The sequence below is a fragment of the Pseudophryne corroboree genome, chromosome 1 (assembly GCF_028390025.1).
Source record: "Pseudophryne corroboree isolate aPseCor3 chromosome 1, aPseCor3.hap2, whole genome shotgun sequence".
NCBI classification, from domain to species: domain Eukaryota; kingdom Metazoa; phylum Chordata; class Amphibia; order Anura; family Myobatrachidae; genus Pseudophryne; species Pseudophryne corroboree.
In genome coordinates, this window is record NC_086444.1 from 934,909,617 (window position 1) to 934,931,131 (window position 21,515).

At 44.2% G+C, this 21,515-nt stretch overlaps 1 protein-coding gene across 1 annotated transcript in view; it reads left to right on the top strand.

Moving 5' to 3' along the window:
* LOC134970339 (uncharacterized) overlaps positions 1–21,515 on the top strand; it is a 49,796-nt gene that overhangs the window by 27,017 nt on the left and 1,264 nt on the right. The window contains exons 2-3 of the mRNA XM_063946382.1: positions 20,724–20,792; positions 20,871–21,083. Coding sequence (XP_063802452.1) covers positions 20,936–21,083 — 148 coding nt within the window. The 5' untranslated portion in view covers positions 20,724–20,792; positions 20,871–20,935. The remainder of the gene's footprint in view (positions 1–20,723; positions 20,793–20,870; positions 21,084–21,515) is intronic.

The following is a 21,515-nucleotide window of genomic DNA, read 5'->3' on the forward strand; positions in this document are numbered from 1 at the left end:
GTGTACTTCAACACTGACATCTTCAATCTGACTATCAGGAACTGGACTGCGGGTGCTCCTTCCAGCACTTGCAGGGGGCGTGCAAATGGTGGAAGGCGCATGCTCTTCACGTCCAGTGTTGGGAAGGTCAGGCATCGCAACCGACACAATTGGACTCTCCTTGTGGATTTGGGATTTCGAAGAACGCACAGTTCTTTGCGGTGCTTTTGCCAGCTTGAGTCTTTTCAGTTTTCTAGCGAGAGGCTGAGTGCTTCCATCCTCATGTGAAGCTGAACCACTAGCCATGAACATAGGCCAGGGCCTCAGCCGTTCCTTGCCACTCCGTGTGGTAAATGGCATATTGGCAAGTTTACGCTTCTCCTCCGACAATTTTATTTTAGGTTTTGGAGTCCTTTTTTTACTGATATTTGGTGTTTTGGATTTGACATGCTCTGTACTATGACATTGGGCATCGGCCTTGGCAGACGACGTTGCTGGCATTTCATCGTCTCGGCCATGACTAGTGGCAGCAGCTTCAGCACGAGGTGGAAGTGGATCTTGATCTTTCCCTAATTTTGGAACCTCAACATTTTTGTTCTCCATATTTTAATAGGCACAACTAAAAGGCACCTCAGGTAAACAATGGAGATGGATGGATACTAGTATACAATTATGGACGGACTGCCGAGTGCCGACACAGAGGTAGCTACAGCCGTGGACTACCGTACTGTACTGTGTCTGCTGCTAATATAGACTGGTTGATAAAGAGATGTAGTAGTATGTATGTATAAAGAAGAAAGAAAAAAAAACCACGGGTAGGTGGTATACAATTATGGACGGACTGCCGAGTGCCGACACAGAGGTAGCTACAGCCGTGGACTACCGTACTGTGTCTGCTGCTAATATAGACTGGATGATAATGAGATGAAATCAATATATATATATGTATGTATATATAATATCACTAGTACTGCAGCCGGACAGGTAGATAATATATTTATTAGGTAATGATGACTGATGACGGACCTGCTGGACACTGTCAGCTCAGCAGCACCGCAGACTGCTACAGTAAGCTACTATACTATAGTAGTATGTACAAAGAAGAAAGAAAAGAAAAAAACCACGGGTAGGTGGTATACAATTATGGATGGACTGCTGAGTGCCGACACAGAGGTAGCTACAGCCGTGGACTACCGTACTGTGTCTGCTGCTAATATAGACTGGATGATAATGAGATGAAATCAATATATATATATATGTATGTATATATAATATCACTAGTACTGCAGCCGGACAGGTAGATAATATATTTATTAGGTAATGATGACTGATGACGGACCTGCTGGACACTGTCAGCTCAGCAGCACCGCAGACTGCTACAGTAAGCTACTATACTCTATAGTAGTATGTACAAAGAAGAAAGAAAAAAAAAACCACGGGTAGGTGGTATACAATTATGGATGGACTGCCGAGTGCCGACACAGAGGTAGCTACAGCCGTGGACTACCGTACTGTGTCTGCTGCTAATATAGACTGGATGATAATGAGATGAAATCAATATATATATATGTATGTATATATAATATCACTAGTACTGCAGCCGGACAGGTAGATAATATATTTATTAGGTAATGATGACTGATGACGGACCTGCTGGACACTGTCAGCTCAGCAGCACCGCAGACTGCTACAGTAAGCTACTATACTATAGTAGTATGTACAAAGAAGAAAGAAAAAAAAAAAAACACGGGTAGGTGGTATACAATTATGGATGGACTGCCGAGTGCCGACACAGAGGTAGCTACAGCCGTGGACTACCGTACTGTGTCTGCTGCTAATATAGACTGGATGATAATGAGATGAAATCAATATATATATATGTATGTATATATAATATCACTAGTACTGCAGCCGGACAGGTAGATAATATATTTATTAGGTAATGATGACTGATGACGGACCTGCTGGACACTGTCAGCTCAGCAGCACCGCAGACTGCTACAGTAAGCTACTATACTATAGTAGTATGTACAAAGAAGAAAGAAAAAAAAAACCACGGGTAGGTGGTATACAATTATGGATGGACTGCCGAGTGCCAACACAGAGGTAGCTACAGCCGTGGACTAACGTACTGTGTCTGCTGCTAATATAGACTGGATGATTGATAATGAGATGAAATCAATATATATATATGTATGTATATATAATATCACTAGTACTGCAGCCGGACAGGTAGATAATATATTTATTAGGTAATGATGACTGATGATGGACCTGCTGGACACTGTCAGCTCAGCAGCACCGCAGACTACTACAGTAAGCTACTATACTATAGTAGTATGTACAAAGAAGAAAGAAAAAAAAAACCACGGGTAGGTGGTATACAATTATGGATGGACTGCCGAGTGCCGACACAGAGGTAGCTACAGCCGTGGACTAACGTACTGTGTCTGCTGCTAATATAGACTGGATGATTGATAATGAGATGAAATCAATATATATATGTATGTATATATAATATCACTAGTTCTGCAGCCGGACAGGTAGATAATATATTTATTAGGTAATGATGACTGATGACGGACCTGCTGGACACTGTCAGCTCAGCAGCACCGCAGACTGCTACAGTAAGCTACTATACTCTATAGTAGTATGTACAAAGAAGAAAGAAAAAAAAAAACACGGGTAGGTGGTATACAATTATGGATGGACTGCCGAGTGCCGACACAGAGGTAGCTACAGCCGTGGACTACCGTACTGTGTCTGCTGCTAATATAGACTGGATGATAATGAGATGAAATCAATATATATATATGTATGTATATATAATATCACTAGTACTGCAGCCGGACAGGTAGATAATATATTTATTAGGTAATGATGACTGATGACGGACCTGCTGGACACTGTCAGCTCAGCAGCACTGCAGACTGCTACAGTAAGCTACTATACTATAGTAGTATGTACAAAGAAGAAAGAAAAAAAAAACCACGGGTAGGTGGTATACAATTATGGATGGACTGCCGAGTGCCGACACAGAGGTAGCTACAGCCGTGGACTAACGTACTGTGTCTGCTGCTAATATAGACTGGATGATTGATAATGAGATGAAATCAATATATATATATGTAAGTATATATAATATCACTAGTACTGCAGCCGGACAGGTAGATAATATATTTATTAGGTAATGATGACTGATGACGGACCTGCTGGACACTGTCAGCTCAGCAGCACCGCAGACTGCTACAGTAAGCTACTATACTATAGTAGTATGTACAAAGAAGAAAGAAAAAAAAAAACCACGGGTAGGTGGTATACAATTATGGATGGACTGCCGAGTGCCGACACAGAGGTAGCTACAGCCGTGGACTAACGTACTGTGTCTGCTGCTAATATAGACTGGATGATTGATAATGAGATGAAATCAATATATATATGTATGTATATATAATATCACTAGTACTGCAGCCGGACAGGTAGATAATATATTTATTAGGTAATGATGACTGATGACGGACCTGCTGGACACTGTCAGCTCAGCAGCACCGCAGACTGCTACAGTAAGCTACTATACTCTATAGTAGTATGTACAAAGAAGAAAGAAAAAAAAAAAACACGGGTAGGTGGTATACAATTATGGATGGACTGCCGAGTGCCGACACAGAGGTAGCTACAGCCGTGGACTAACGTACTGTGTCTGCTGCTAATATAGAGTCTAGACTGGATGATAAATTATTGATAATGAGATGAAATCAATATAATATCACTAGTACTGCAGCCGGACAGGTACTATATATATTTATTGTGTAATGACTGATGACGGACCTGCTGGACACTGTCAGGTCAGCACAGCACCGCAGACTGCTACAGTAAGCTACTATAGTAGTATGTATAAAGAAGAATGAAAAAAAAAAACACGGGTAGGTGGTATACAATATTATATATATATATATATATATATATTATATACAATTATATATATATATATATATATATATATATATATTAAACTGGTGGTGATTGATTATTAAACTGGTGGTCACTTCAGGTCACGTTGCAACTTGCAACTAGTACTCCGAGGCCTAAGCAGACAATCACAAAATATATTATTATACTGGTGGTCAGTGTGGTCACAACAATGGCAGTGTGGCACTGACTCTGGCAGCAAAAGTGTGCACTGTGACTGTACGTTATATGTACTCCTGAGTCCTGCTCTCAGACTCTAACTGCTCCCCACTGTCAGTGTCTCCCCCACAAGTCAGATAATACACTTACAGTCACACTATCTATTATCTAATCCAGTATAAATATCACTTCAGCAAGTAGTATAGTAGTATACAGTATAGTAGTACTCCTCCTAATAATGCTCCCCAAAATACTGTGTCTCTCTCTTCTCTAAACGGAGAGGACGCCAGCCATGTCCTCTCCCTATGACTCTCAATGCACGTGTGAAAATGGCGGCGACGCGCGGCTCCTTATATAGAATCCGAGTCTCGCGATAGAATCCGAGCCTCGCGAGAATCCGACAGCGTGATGATGACGTTCGGGCGCGCTCGGGTTAGCCGAGCAAGGCGGGAAGATCCGAGCCTGCTCGGACCCGTGTAAAAAACCTGAAGTTCGGGCGGGTTCGGATTCAGAGGAACCGAACCCGCTCATCTCTAGTAAAAAGGGGGACGCTGTCTGCCGTAATATGTAGAAAGGGGACGCTGTCTGCCGTAATATGTAAAAAGGGGAATCTGTCCACCGTAAGGTGTAAAAGGGTCTCTACCTGGTGTAGTGGTGCTACTGTGCAGCGTAATTTGAATAATGGAGACTACTGTGCACCGTTTTATGAATTGGTATTATTTTGTGGCCACACCCCTTCCCCACGAAGCCACGCCCCTATGTATTTTTGTGCGCACCTACGGCGCGCACTGCCACTGTTTTGCATGCAGGGGTGGGGCTCCGATGCCGTTTCTTGCACACAGTGCTAAAATGTCTAGTTATGGCACTGTTGCTAGGTATCCATTTCTCTGGCCCTGAGCAGGTCCCCCTCACCAGATCCTCTTCAGGGGTGAGGGGGTGGACTTGGATGGGATTGGGGGGGCCCAAAGCATTTTGTCGCACCTGGGCCCACCGCTCGCTAGTTCCGCCACTGATGCATGCAGTACATCAGCATTTTACAGGGAAAGAAAGACATATTTTACTCAAACTATAATTGTTCAGTTGATGTGGTGCTCTTATAAAAGATTGATGTATTAAGCCTGGAGAAGTGATAAAGCAGTGATAGGTGGAAGGTGATAACACACCAGCTAATCAGCTTCTAACTGTCATTTTTCAAACCCATAATGATTGGCTGGTGCGTTATCACATTCCGCTTATCACTGCTTTATCACTTCTCTAGGCTTAAGGGGGTTACATACGGAGCGATGTTCACTTAATTTCTAAGCAATTTCTAAGCGTGTCGCTATCGCCGGCTCTAGATTGGGCATGCATGCATGCCTAATCTAGTGAGATCGCTTGTTTCACCGCTGGGTGAAATGAGTGGCCCCCCCGTACCCCCGTTCCCTCGCTCAGCACACATCGCACGTTGCCGAGCGGGGGGAGAGATGTGTGCTGAGCGGTCTGTGATAGATCGCTCAGCACACATCTCCGGCAGAAATCTCTTGTGTGTATACCCCTTGTAATACATCTTTAGTCTCCTTATCAAGAAAATAAAGTTTTCTTTGAGCAGTAAGACCTCCAAAAGCTGCTACTTCTCTTACCTGAATTTAGTCCTGAACAGCAAAAAAAAGTTACAGAATCCCTCTCTCACTTGTCACATGTCCTAACTTCTGCTTTAAATAAAGAGAATTCAGTAGAAGAAATTACCCTGGTTTCGGTATATGGAATCACATTATTCATTAAAATGAAAAATGTGCCTGCACAGAGACTATTCTGTGAACTATAAAAAAAAGAATGTCCAATATTAATTACATTTCTATTAATTTCATTCAAAACGATCTTAAAAGGGTAAAACTTTAAAGGGACACTAACAGCATGAATATAATCTTTTTCCTAAGGAAGGACAAGTTCCAACCTCATTTGCTACCTACAGCATACTGTACTTGGCAACTATTGAAGAAATATATTTAGGGAGATTGTGAAAGTAACACCTACTGTACGTGTGTGATGCTGAAATGGGTGTGTACTGCTCCATCTGAGAGATGTGTCATAGAACTGACTTGCGTAAAAAAAGGCAGCTCTGATGTTTCATTACTTTCTTTATACAACAGATAGATAATGGGGATAAGGTGCAAATAAGATACTGTAGGATGCTTTGAACCAAGTTTTGCAAACCAAGTGCAGTTGTCACAGTGGAAAGAAATCTGCAATGGTCACAGAAAGAGCCTCCAAATATAAGCCAATAAGTTTACTATTTAGCCGATGAACAATCTACACAAGTTGTTTTACCAGGATACAATACAGTACGTGATCCCGGTTGTCAGTATACCAACAGAGACATCCCACCAGCATGAATCCCAAAAGCCTGTCCCCTCACGGGCTCGCTGCGCTCGCCATGCTTTAGGTCCGGTGGTGAGCTTCGCTCACCACAGGTTATATTCCCACTCAGGTGATGGCGTGGACCTACCACCCGAGTGAGAATATAGGACTGTAGTCGGTATCCCAGACGTCAACATTTTACCAGTTGTCAGGATTCCGACGTCGGTATATTAACTGCATCCCGCTTTACCATAGGCGTGACTATCCTTTAAGAATGTGATGCAGTCTGCTATTTTCTAGCATCTTAAATGATGCTCTCTAACTCTCCCGCTTCCACCAGGTTCATGCAATTCATCAATTCCCCTGTAATGCAGCACACATCCTTGGGCTCAGATTACCTTGTTTCGCAGCACACAACCCATGATTCCCTGTAATCATAATTGCTGATCCTCCTGAATCCTGTGAGAGACTCCTGGCTCACTACGGAGTCTCCTTCTGCCACATAAAGCTTTATAAAAACCCTGGATTCCCCACTGTCCTGTCGGGAATTCAGACCACACTTACCTACTTTTAAAAAAGCATTTCAGGGAGATTGTGAAAGTAACACCTATAGGTGCGGATGTGTACTGCTACATCTGAGAGGCGTGTCATAAACATGACTTACATCCAAATGTAAATGAGCCTCAAAGTTAGTAAGATCTACTTATTGAAGAAAAGACACTGATATTTTACAGGATGTGTTCGAATATTGGGGGTCATTCCGAGTTGAATGCACGTTGCAATTTTTTGCAGCCCATGCGATCAGATAGTCGTCGCCTATGGGGGAGTGTATTTTAGCTGTGCAAGTGTGTGAACGCTTGTGCAGGGGAGCTGTCCAAAAACATTTTGTGCAGTTTCTGAGTAGCTCTGAACTTACTCAGCCACTGCGATCACTTCAGCCTGTCAGGTCCCGGAAATGATGTCAGACACCGCCCTGCAAACGCCTGGACACGCCTGCGTTTTCTTCTCCTTCCCAGAAAACGATCAGTTGACACCCCGGAACGCCTTCCTGCTGTCAGTCACCTTGCGATCACCACTGTGGTCGAAATCATCATAAGAACAATCACTGCCTGGCGTTCCCCGTCGCTGGGTAGCGACGCACCTGCGCATTGCGGCTGCAGCGCATGCGTATTCCGGACCCGATTGCACGGCAGCGAAAAACTGCAGCGTGCGATCGGGTCGGAATGACCCCCCTTGTGTTTTACAAGAGGTTCCATATACTGTAAGTGGCCGTGAGAAACCTTATTTAAAATGCATGTCGCCATAGGGATCGTGTCTTATAACCAATGCAGGGAAATGGCACTGATGAGTCCATTTGAATATATCATACCCTCCAACTGTACCTTTTTAATAGGTACAGTACCTTTTTTTATGGTCTGTACCGATTTTTGGCTCTCCAAACTTCCATTGAAAGTATAGGAAAAGGGGCGTGACCACGCCCCCTTTACCCGCAGCCACGCCCCTTTTCCGGATTTGTACCGATTTTTATGTGTAAAATGTTGGAGGGTATGATATATGTATCTTTGATTTCTTTTTTCCCCTCAAGAATGTAATAGCTTCATAGTGGGCATAAGGAGCAATCAGGGAGAGTGCTGGGCTATTCAGGGAGTCAGGGAGATATTTACTATTTCAGGGAGTCTCCTGCAGAATGGGGGAGGGTAGGCAACTATGATCCAGACTGCATGTGCATGTGTCCAGATGTGAAGGGGGCAGGGTTTACAGGAGAGGAGCGATCTGAGGAGACATCAACAAAGACGGAGGAAACCTCACTCACACCACAAACTCCATGCTCAGCCTGCCCTCAACCTAGACAAGAAATGTGTTCACTTTCACTTCCTGCCTGAGGATGGGCTGCCGGAGAGCTGTCAGACACAGACAGAGCACAGGAGCAGCAGCTGCAGGACCTGTCCCCGCCACCACACACTGACCGCAACAAGGTAAGAGCTGAATGAGATGGAGGTGCTGATAACATTGCTGCGAGGGGGGGGTAGAGAGTGGGTGTTCAGGGGCTGATGACACTGCTATGGGGGGACAGAGACATGGAGAGAGGGGACTCAGGTGTTTTAATAGCACTGCTTTGGGGGGGAGGTAGAGACACGGAGAGTGGGGGCTCAGGAGGAATTTGCACTATAGGACACAACCATGGGTAGAGCTAGACACACTCTTTGGACAGAGCATGACTACCATAATCTCCATGAATGTATTTTTCCAAAGTAGGCAAGCATGCCTGTAATGCAACAGACATGCCCTGTAATTGAGTACAAATCTATAGTAAATCAGTACACTTAAGTAGGAACAAATCACCTGTAATTCATCACTCATCCATGGGCACACAGTCACTCATGTTGCCATCAGTATTCAGGAGATCCATGGTCATTTCCTTGTAACACACATCCTCTTTATTATGCTCCATTCTGAGCAGAAAGCGATGACATCATCACAGCACTGAGCACACCAAGCCCTACCCTTAGGGAGATTGCTAGACTATTTGAGGAGACAGAGTAAAGGGGGGTACTCACGGGAGAGATGTGTGCTGAGCGATCTTAACACAGACCGCACAGCACACATCTCTCACCCCGCTCAGCACAGCGCGATGTGCTGAGCGAGGGGGAAAGCCGACGGGGGGCCGCTCACTTCACACAACGGTGAAGTGAGCGACCCGCTAGATTGAGCCTGCATGCAGCTCAATCTAGCATCGGCGATAGCAATGCGCGGGGCCGCGCATCGCTATCGCTGGAGGGCATACACACGGCAGATCCGTGCTTAAAATCTAAGCAATCTAGCAAGATTGCTTAGATTTTAAGCACGGATCTCTCCGTGTGTACCCCCCTTAAGGGAGATCACCACTATTTCTGCAAAAGTAGGCAAGTATGAGCTACAGGATATATCTTCTTAAACAGGGGTGGATCCAGAGGAAAATGAAAGGAGGGGCACCATGATAGGGGAATGGTAATAGTTATATTTACATGCACCTAAGGCATGCATGCTCCCAGGTAAGGGGTGTGGCCTCACAGAATATGCCATCAGGTAATGATTGGCTATAGGAGCGCATCCTGGTTTATTGCCAATGTTTCACTCTGATGAAAAGGCTGATTGGGCCTTGAAATGTTGGTCACCTGTTCCATTAGTTATGGGAGCCTGGAAGGCACCCAGCACAATATAATTATTATAGATTTTAGTTGGTGGTGGCAGGTGCAGCATACCTTGTTTTTGGCACTGCACTGAGACTCAGACTGCAGGACACGAACTGCCCATCTTTGATTAACAGAAGCAGCCAGCTGGATCTCCAGCAAGCAGCATAAGACATCTGCAGGACAGCCCTGTCACAATCACACAGGCCGCCTTCTCACAGCTGAGAAGTGGAGGAGGAAGCGCTGGGAAACTGTGCGGTGCAGTGAGGGCTAATGAAGCCATCTGCACCGTCATAAGTAACCGTCTTACTCACTGCTGGCATTTGAACCCCGCGCCTGGGCTGGACTCTGGCCGGCTGGCAGTGGGGGAGGTAGGTTGCAGTGTGAGCAGGGGGGAGGCTGGAGCTCCAGCTTCAGCAACCCCATTGGTTACCACACAGACTTGCTGTTAGAGCCGCGGCGGGTCCTAGTGCCTGCCGGCTCTTTTATCAAATCTGACTGATGGAAATAGCAGTAGTGCTGCTGCTGTTCTCCTTTTGAAAAAAAGAAAGAAGTCAGAAACGACAGGGAGGGACAAGGGCCCGAGTGCCCTCCCCCTGAATCTGCCTATGTTCTTAAGGTACTTACCGAGGTCTTTGCAAACAATTGTCCTATTGTATCATTTTTAGTTCACCTTTTAAGCAGTGTTGCTAATTAAGTACAGTGTTACCAGACAAGCTTCCTGTTAGTTTATTCATGGCAGAAAGTGTCATGGAATTAAATATGCATAAGCCAGAATCTATGTCATGGTTCTATAGCCATTTTACAGATACATTACCTCTAGAGTAAAACAAATATATGAAGCATACATGAAACAGAATTTTTTAGCTTTGCTTTTCCTATGATTCATCATAAGCTCACAGTGGCCTATTTAATAGGAATGGTAAGAAAAAGAAGCAAGTATACATGTATAAAATAATCCGACTGGAGATGTTTTACTGACATGTCCTCATACAGGACATTCTGACACTTATCTACGCTCAAGCGGTGCATTGGATTGTGAATGAAGTTGAAGTATTTTCTCTTATTATTAAACAGAAGCACATGCTTCACTTGCAATCACAAAGCAATTCTCACTTCTGGAATAAAGACTGCCTTTATATGGTAAAAAAACATCGGCCTCGCTATATCTGTCAATGAGAACAAACCCGCGCTACAGTCCATGTCTTACTGAGTGGCATGCCCTATGTCAGAGCACCATTGTACTTCATACCAATCAACACTGTCATCCACATCATGTGTGACATAAATGCTACACTGCACTCATATGGCAGCTTTCCCGTCATGCCAAGAGTCATATCATGTTAGAAAAGTATTGAAACTTCTCTCAGAAAGTAGAATTAACATCATCCCAGTCTGATGTCCTTGGCTGGAAGCTTTTTAAGTTCATTTGCTGTGTCTTCAAAGAGTACTGTATCTGATAAACGACATCAGCAGCTGTAAATCCTCTCATCAAAGAGGCATCGACTTTTTAATTTTACAAATGTGGCTCTTTGTCTCTGTAAGCAATAGAGAGAATTTATTAGTGATCATACACTAGAGACCTCACCCTGCGACATGCTCATCTCTTCTGGTTATGGCCGGATTACACTATCATCTTTCCTGTAGAAACTTTTACGCATTTATTTGTCTCTGTAGACAAAACATTGCAGACAAAATTACAACCTGACTCTAAACTAATTTGGTTCCAATAGGTTTGAACATCACATTTGTCAATGGGTCTCATGTTATTTTATAATGACTTAAGGAATGTGTTCTACAAAATAAAAGTATCGTTGACCTTCAGATGACTCTAATTTGCTGTTATATATGTACCCTACTGCAACTTTTACTAAAAGCACTGCTTTATTTTTATGGCTTCACAAGACAAATATAAAATCACATAATGGTGGAAAACCAGTTTACATCCATTTTACTTATGAAACATGTATAATTCCAGTGTTTCAGATCCTTTAAAACACATAAAGAAGTGGTCTTTGCTGCATTGTGGAAGGGTGCATAGTCTTTTTTCATAGGAAAAGACTTGAAAATGGTCTCATCCATTACTGGAAAGTATGTTGCACCTTTCAGTGTAGGATATTACAAATCTAGGTGCACTTTCAGCAGTGTATAATGTGTCCCCTCACTCCTTTTATACAGACATAGGGGTATATTTACTAAAATTCGTATTTTTCAGAATGAGCTTAAAGTTTAATCACGAATGACATAGAATGTGTGAATTTGCAACTTTTTGAATTTTTTACGCCTCATTTACTATGCTGTCGTGTTTTGATTATTACCATTTTTCGATGTCGATGTCATTCGTGTTTTTCCAAGGTAGAATGCGGCCGATTTTGTGGATTTGTGGCCGGGTTCTCAGGTTTTTATCCGACTGCGTAATTTTTCGGTTACGGCAGTGTTTATCCGTTCCTGGCTGCGTTTTTTTTCTAAGTTTCGTTTTTGTCACTCGTCCGTGATTGGTTTGATTCGTGATGGAGGAGTGTCTGTGCTCATTACTATAAAACCGCCCCAAACCGTCCGCACCTCGTGGGTTTAGCTAGTGGAGAGGTGAGAGGAGGGTGTGTTTGTAGTTGGTGAGTTGTTAGGAGTTTTTGGCGGTTTTGAGGAGGTTCTTTGCGATTGTTGAGTGCTGTACTGTATGTGTAAGTAGTCTTGTCATACTTGCTGTGTAGTTATTTAAAAGTCTGTCTAGTTTTTTGTATTTGGTTTTTTTTAACGTCTATTGTCATTGTTTGTGAGTGAGTGAGTGAGTGAGTGTGTGTGTGTGTGTGTGTGTGTGTGTGTGTGTGTGTGTGTGTGTTTGGTGTGCGGTGTGTAGTGGTAGTGGAGGAGTGTGTTTACTGGTTTTTTTCTCAGTGTTATTTGTTGTTTGTCCTGAATATGTCCCAGTCAGAGGTGAGTGTGGTGGAAGAGGTGAGTGAGAGGGAGGAGGTGAGTGAGAGGGAGGAGGTGAGTGAGGTGGAGGAGGTGAGTGAGAGGGAGGAGGTGAGTGAGGTGGAGGAGGTTAGTGAGGAGGAGGGGGAGGTTGCTGCTGCGGCCTCGACTGATAGTGACAGTGATGGTGCTGTGGCTCCGCAGCCACGCATCACTACAAAGACGGGCCGCAATGTCAAATTCAGCTACGCAGAGAATATGGCATTGGTGCGGGAGCTGATGAGGCATCATCAACAGCTGTTTGGCCATGATGCTGCAAAGGTTTCTTCACGCAGGAAGAGTGTTCTGTGGGGGAAGGTCGTTGCGGCAGTTAATAGTGAGGGTGTGGTGAGGAGGACCGAGGACACTTAATCAGCCCGCCAAACAGGGGGTGGACACCCCTTCCGAGCGTCATAACGGGATTGGGAGGAGCCTGTGTGTACTCTTATTCCGCCAGAAGTGGTTGGTGCGACTCATGTCCGGGATTCGGATCGACCAAGGCAGGATAGTGAGTTTAAAATTTTTGTTTATTTATAATTACAACATGTGTGCTTTGTCCTTAGTTGTCTGAAATGTCTTCTAGCTAATTGTGATTGTAAGTTGGTTCATTCTTCTAATGTGTTGGTGATGTAGTTTTAATCACAAATAGTTATGTTTTTATCCTTTGTATTGTCAATTTAGCAGGTGGCCTTGGGCTTTTTCTGGTTTTTTTAATACAAAAGTAAATTGTTGTTGGTGTCTTTAAATGAAGTGTGAGTCATGTGTTTAGCCAAATTTTTTGTTTTCAATTTTTTAAATGGACTTATGGTTATTGTGTGTTGTTCTGGGTTGTCCTTTGTGTGGTTGATGTGATTTTTCATGCATATTTGAATTTGATGCTTACAATTTTGCACATATATTTGGGGGTAGTGTTTGGTTGTTAGCAGCAAAAAAATGTGAAATACAGAGCAATATTCTGGTTGTGTTAAGCTACCACGTTTGGGTTTTAAGTAGTATAATATTGTTATTTCTGCACCTTTGTGTTTGGATTGGTTGGTGTAATTGTTTCATAATTTAACTATACACTAGAGATGAGCGCCTGAAATTTTTGGGGTTTTGGGTTCGGTTCCGCGGCCGTGTTTTGGGTTCGACCGCGTTTTGGCAAAACCTCACCGAATTTTTTTTGTCGGATTCGGGTGTGTTTTGGATTCGGGTGTTTTTTTCAAAAAACCCTAAAAAACAGCTTAAATCATAGAATTTGGGGGTAATTTTGATCCCAAAGTATTATTAACCTCAAAAAACATAATTTACACTCATTTTCAGCCTATTCTGAACACATCACACCTCACAATATTATTTTTAGTCCTAAAATTTGCACCGAGGTCGCTGTGTGAGTAAGATAAGCGACCCTAGTGGCCGACACAAACACCGGGCCCATCTAGGAGTGGCACTGCAGTGTCACGCAGGATGTCCCTTCCAAAAAACCCTCCCCAAACAGCACATGACGCAAAGAAAAAAAGAGGCGCAATGAGGTAGCTGACTGTGTGAGAAAGATAAGCGACCCTAGTGGCCGACACAAACACCGGGCCCATCTAGGAGTGGCACTGCAGTGTCACGCAGGATGTCCCTTCCAAAAAACCCTCCCCAATCAGCACATGATGCAAAGAAAAAGAAAAGAAAAAAGAGGTGCAAGATGGAATTATCCTTGGGCCCTCCCACCCACCCTTATGTTGTATAAACAAAACAGGACATGCACACTTTAACCAACCCATCATTTCAGTGACAGGGTCTGCCACACGACTGTGACTGATATGACGGGTTGGTTTGGACCCCCCCCAAAAAAGAAGCAATTAATCTCTCCTTGCACAAACTGGCTCTACAGAGGCAAGATGTCCACCTCATCTTCACCCTCCGATATATCACCGTGTACATCCCCCTCCTCACAGATTATCAATTCGTCCCCACTGGATCCACCATCTCAGCTCCCTGTGTACTTTGTGGAGGCAATTGCTGCTGGTCAATGTCTCCGCGGAGGAATTGATTATAATTCATTTTAATGAACATCATCTTCTCCACATTTTCTGGATGTAACCTCGTACGCCGATTGCTGACAAGGTGAGCGGCGGCACTAAACACTCTTTCGGAGTACACACTTGTGGGAGGGCAACTTAGGTAGAATAAAGCCAGTTTGTGCAAGGGCCTCCAAATTGCCTCTTTTTCCTGCCAGTATAAGTACGGACTGTGTGACGTGCCTACTTGGATGCGGTCACTCATATAATCCTCCACCATTCTATCAATGTTGAGAGAATCATATGCAGTGACAGTAGACGACATGTCCGTAATCGTTGTCAGGTCCTTCAGTCCGGACCAGATGTCAGCATCAGCAGTCGCTCCAGACTGCCCTGCATCACCGCCAGCGGGTGGGCTCGGAATTCTGAGCCTTTTCCTCGCACCCCCAGTTGCGGGAGAATGTGAAGGAGGAGATGTTGACAGGTCGCGTTCCGCTTGACTTGACAATTTTGTCACCAGCAGGTCTTTCAACCCCAGCAGACCTGTGTCTGCCGGAAAGAGAGATCCAAGGTAGGCTTTAAATCTAGGATCGAGCACGGTGGCCAAAATGTAGTGCTCTGATTTCAACAGATTGACCACCCGTGAATCCTTGTTAAGCGAATTAAGGGCTGCATCCACAAGTCCCACATGCCTAGCGGAATCGCTCCGTGTTAGCTCCTTCTTCAATGCCTCCAGCTTCTTCTGCAAAAGCCTGATGAGGGGAATGACCTGACTCAGGCTGGCAGTGTCTGAACTGACTTCACGTGTGGCAAGTTCAAAGGGCATCAGAACCTTGCACAACGTTGAAATCATTCTCCACTGCACTTGAGACAGGTGCATTCCATCTCCTATATCGTGCTCAATTGTATAGGCTTGAATGGCCTTTTGCTGCTCCTCCAACCTCTGAAGCATATAGAGGGTTGAATTCCACCTCGTTACCACTTCTTGCTTCAGATGATGGCAGGGCAGGTTCAGTAGTTTTTGGTGGTGCTCCAGTCTTCTGTACGTGGTGCCTGTACGCCGAAAGTGTCCCGCAATTTTTCTGGCCACCGACAGCATCTCTTGCACGCCCCTGTCGTTTTTTAAAAAATTCTGCACCACCAAATTCAAGGTATGTGCAAAACATGGGACGTGCTGGAATTTGCCCATATTTAATGCACACACAATATTGCTGGCGTTGTCCGATGCCACAAATCCACAGGAGAGTCCAATTGGGGTAAGCCATTCCGCGATGATCTTCCTCAGTTGCCGTAAGAGGTTTTCAGCTGTGTGCGTATTCTGGAAAGCGGTGATACAAAGCGTAGCCTGCCTAGGAAAGAGTTGGCGTTTGCGAGATGCTGCTACTGGTGCCGCCGCTGCTGTTCTTGCGGCGGGAGTCCATACATCTACCCAGTGGGCTGTCACAGTCATATAGTCCTGACCCTGCCCTGCTCCACTTGTCCACATGTCCGTGGTTAAGTGGACATTGGGTACAACTGCATTTTTTAGGACACTGGTGAGTCTTTTTCTGACGTCCGTGTACATTCTCGGTATCGCCTGCCTAGAGAAGTGGAACCTAGATGGTATTTGGTAACGGGGGCACACTGCCTCAATAAATTGTCTAGTTCCCTGTGAACTAACGGCGGATACCGGACGCACGTCTAACACCAACATAGTTGTCAAGGACTCAGTTATCCGCTTTGCAGTAGGATGACTGCTGTGATATTTCATCTTCCTCGCAAAGGACTGTTGAACAGTCAATTGCTTACTGGAAGTAGTACAAGTGGGCTTACGACTTCCCCTCTGGGATGACCATCGACTCCCAGCGGCAACAACAGCAGCGCCAGCAGCAGTAGGCGTTACACGCAAGGATGCATCGGAGGAATCCCAGGCAGGAGAGGACTCGTCAGACTTGCCAGTGACATGGCCTGCAGGACTATTGGCATTCCTGGGGAAGGAGGAAATTGACACTGAGGGAGTTGGTGGGGTGGTTTGCGTGAGCTTGGTTACAAGAGGAAGGGATTTACTGGTCAGTGGACTGCTTCCGCTGTCACCCAAAGTTTTTGAACTTGTCACTGACTTATTATGAATGCGCTGCAGGTGACGTATAAGGGAGGATGTTCCGAGGTGGTTAACGTCCTTACCCCTACTTATTACAGCTTGACAAAGGGAACACACGGCTTGACACCTGTTGTCCGCATTTCTGGTGAAATACCTCCACACCGAAGAGCTGATTTTTTTGGTATTTTCACCTGGCATGTCAACGGCCATATTCCTCCCACGGACAACAGGTGTCTCCCCGGGTGCCTGACTTAAACAAACCACCTCACCATCAGAATCCTCCTGGTCAATTTCCTCCCCAGCGCCAGCAACACCCATATCCTCCTCATCCTGGTGTACTTCAACACTGACATCTTCAATCTGACTATCAGGAACTGGACTGCGGGTGCTCCTTCCAGCACTTGCAGGGGGCATGCAAATAGTGGAAGGCGCATGCTCTTCACGTCCAGTGTTGGGAAGGTCAGGCATCGCAAACGACACAATTGGACTCTCCTTGTGGATTTGGGATTTCAAAGAACGCACAGTTCTTTGCGGTGCTTTTGCCAGCTTGAGTCTTTTCAGTTTTCTAGCGAGAGGCTGAGTGCTTCCATCCTCATGTGAAGCTGAACCACTAGCCATGAACATAGGCCAGGGCCTCAGCCGTTCCTTGCCACTCCGTGTGGTAAATGGCATATTGGCAAGTTTACGCTTCTCCTCCGACAATTTTATTTTAGGTTTTGGAGTCCTTTTTTTTCTGATATTTGGTGTTTTGGATTTGACATGCTCTGTACTATGACATTGGGCATCGGCCTTGGCAGACGACGTTGCTGGCATTTCATCGTCTCGGCCATGACTAGTGGCAGCAGCTTCAGCACGAGGTGGAAGTGGATCTTGATCTTTCCCTAATTTTGGAACCTCAACTTTTTTGTTCTCCATATTTTATAGGCAGAACTAAAAGGCACCTCAGGTAAACAATGGAGATGGATGGATTGGATACTAGTATACAATTATGGACGGACTGCCACGGTTAGGTGGTATAAAAAAACCACGGTTAGGTGGTATATATTATAATAATAATACAATTATGGATGGACGGACTGCCTGCCGACTGCCGACACAGAGGTAGCCACAGCCGTGAACTACCGCACTGTACACTGGTTGATAAAGAGATAGTAGTATACTCGTAACAACTAGTATGACACTATGACGACGGTATAAAGAAAGAAAAAAAAATACCACAGTTAGGTGGTATATATTATAATAATAATACAATTATGGATGGACGGACTGCCTGCCGACTGCCGACACAGAGGTAGCCACAGCCGTGAACTACCGCACTGTACACTGGTTGATAAAGAGATAGTAGTATACTCGTAACAACTAGTATGACACTATGACGACGGTATAAAGAATGAAAAAAAAAACCACGGTTAGGTGGTATATATTATAATAATAATACAATTATGGATGGACGGACTGCCTGCCGACTGCCGACACAGAGGTAGCCACAGCCGTGAACTACCGCACTGTACACTGGTTGATAAAGAGATAGTAGTATACTCGTAACAACTAGTATGACACTATGACGACGGTATAAAGAAAGAAAAAAAAATACCACGGTTAGGTGGTATATATTATAATAATAATACAATTATGGATGGACGGACTGCCTGCCGACTGCCGACACAGAGGTAGCCACAGCCGTGAACTACCGCACTGTACACTGGTTGATAAAGAGATAGTAGTATACTCGTAACAACTAGTATGACACTATGACGACGGTATAAAGAAAGAAAAAAAAATACCACAGTTAGGTGGTATATATTATAATAATAATACAATTATGGATGGACGGACTGCCTGCCGACTGCCGACACAGAGGTAGCCACAGCCGTGAACTACCGCACTGTACACTGGTTGATAAAGAGATAGTAGTATACTCGTAACAACTAGTATGACACTATGACGACGGTATAAAGAATGAAAAAAAAAACCACGGTTAGGTGGTATATATTATAATAATAATACAATTATGGATGGACGGACTGCCTGCCGACTGCCGACACAGAGGTAGCCACAGCCGTGAACTACCGCACTGTACACTGGTTGATAAAGAGATAGTAGTATACTCGTAACAACTAGTATGACACTATGACGACGGTATAAAGAAAGAAAAAAAAATACCACGGTTAGGTGGTATATATTATAATAATAATACAATTATGGATGGACGGACTGCCTGCCGACTGCCGACACAGAGGTAGCCACAGCCGTGAACTACCGCACTGTACACTGGTTGATAAAGAGATAGTAGTATACTCGTAACAACTAGTATGACACTATGACGACGGTATAAAGAAAGAAAAAAAAATACCACAGTTAGGTGGTATATATTATAATAATAATACAATTATGGATGGACGGACTGCCTGCCGACTGCCGACACAGAGGTAGCCACAGCCGTGAACTACCGCACTGTACACTGGTTGATAAAGAGATAGTAGTATACTCGTAACAACTAGTATGACACTATGACGACGGTATAAAGAATGAAAAAAAAACCACGGTTAGGTGGTATATATTATAATAATAATACAATTATGGATGGACGGACTGCCTGCCGACTGCCGACACAGAGGTAGCCACAGCCGTGAACTACCGCACTGTACACTGGTTGATAAAGAGATAGTAGTATACTCGTAACAACTAGTATGACACTATGACGACGGTATAAAGAATGAAAAAAAAACCACGGTTAGGTGGTATATATTATAATAATAATAATACAATTATGGATGGACGGACTGCCTGCCGACTGCCGACACAGAGGTAGCCACAGCCGTGAACTACCGCACTGTACACTGGTTGATAAAGAGATAGTAGTATACTCGTAACAACTAGTATGACACTATGACGGTATAAAGAATGAAAAAAAAACCACGGTTAGGTGGTATATATTATAATAATAATACAATTATGGATGGACGGACTGCCTGCCGACTGCCGACACAGAGGTAGCCACAGCCGTGAACTACCGCACTGTACACTGGTTGATAAAGAGATAGTAGTATACTCGTAACAACTAGTATGACACTATGACGACGGTATAAAGAAAGAAAAAAAAATACCACGGTTAGGTGGTATATATTGTAATACAATTATGGATGGACGGACTGCCTGCCGAGTTCCGACTGCCGACACAGAGGTAGCCACAGCCGTGAACTACCGCACTGTACTGTGTCTGCTGCTAATATAGACTGGTTGATAAAGAGATAGTATACAATACATACAACAATATACTACTATACTGGTGGTCAGGCACTGGTCACCACTAGTCACACTGGCAGTGGCACTCCTGCAGCAAAAGTGTGCACTGTTTAATTTTAAATTAATATAATATTATGTACTCCTGGGGGCTCCTGCTATAACAACCTGCAGTGCTCCCCAGTCTCCCCCACAATTATTATAAGCTTTGCCTTTTATACATTGATGTGCAGCACACTGGGCTGAGCTGAGTGCACACAGACTGAGTCACACTGTGTGACTGGCTGCTGCTGTGTATCGTTTTTTTTCAGGCAGAGAACGGATATAGCAGAGAACGGATATATTATATTAAAATAAATAAAAGTTAACTAACAACAACTGCACTGGTCACTGTGGTAAACTCTGTCTGACTCTGCACAATCTCTCTCTCTCTTCTAATCTAATTTCTAATGGAGAGGACGCCAGCCACGTCCTCTCCCTATCAATCTCAATGCACGTGTGAAAATGGCGGCGACGCGCGGCTCCTTATATAGAATCCGAGTCTCGCGAGAATCCGACAGCGTCATGATGACGTTCGGGCGCGCTCGGGTTAACCGAGCAAGGCGGGAGGATCCGAGTCTGCTCGGACCCGTAAAAAAAACATGAAGTTCGTGCGGGTTCGGTTTCAGAGAAACCGAACCCGCTCATCTCTACTATACACACCCAATGAAGTCAGGCAGAAAAGCATAAGCATAGTTTGGTTCACTTCTCATCAGGTTCCTCATATGTTTACATCACAATAAGGATTTTGCATAAACATATAAACAGAATATAATGTTCATAAGGACAATCTTCATATTTCTACAGTACGAAAGAGACGCAGCACAGCCAGGCCACAACCCACACTGCCAAGAGATGCAGATGCTGGCGATGCAGGTAAGAATTTAGTGTATACAACACATATTCTGAAAACACATAGAAAAGCAGAATGTTAATGTTTATCTTATCACATAGGTCTTTCTTCATCAAACACCCCTCCACTAAGACGACCATCACAGGGCTCGGATAGTCTCCATAAGATGCCTACCAAGAGACGCCGGCTTGAGGCTGAATCTCCAGCAGCATCCTCACCACCACAACGGCGCATCTCTACAGTGTCGTCCCTGCCACCACAAGCCATTTTGGCCAGTCCACAAAGCGAGGATCCACAATCCCCTCAGCTGTCTGGTGAGTAAACATAACAATTAATTGTAAATAAGTTAAAAAACGTTGGGGTAGATGTATTAATGTGGAGAAGGCATAAGGAAGTGATAAACCAGTGATATGTGCAAGGTGATAAAGGCAGCAGCCAAACAGATCCTAACTGTTAATTTACATATTGGAGCTGTTTGGCTTGTGCCTTTATCACCTTGCACATATCACTGGTTTTTCACTTCCTTATGCCTTCTCCAGGTTAATACATCTGCCCCACTGTTTGTGCACAGCCACAAAAAATGTGTTACAAATAAACAGTCATCCTTGTAATAATCACCAACAGCAAGCACGTGGGGGTAACGTTAGTTATTTGTTTTAATTTTCAGATGTGATGTTGGCCATAGCAACCAATTTTTTTTTTTTTTGCTCGAAACAGCTACATAAATGTTAAGTCTAATCCAATTG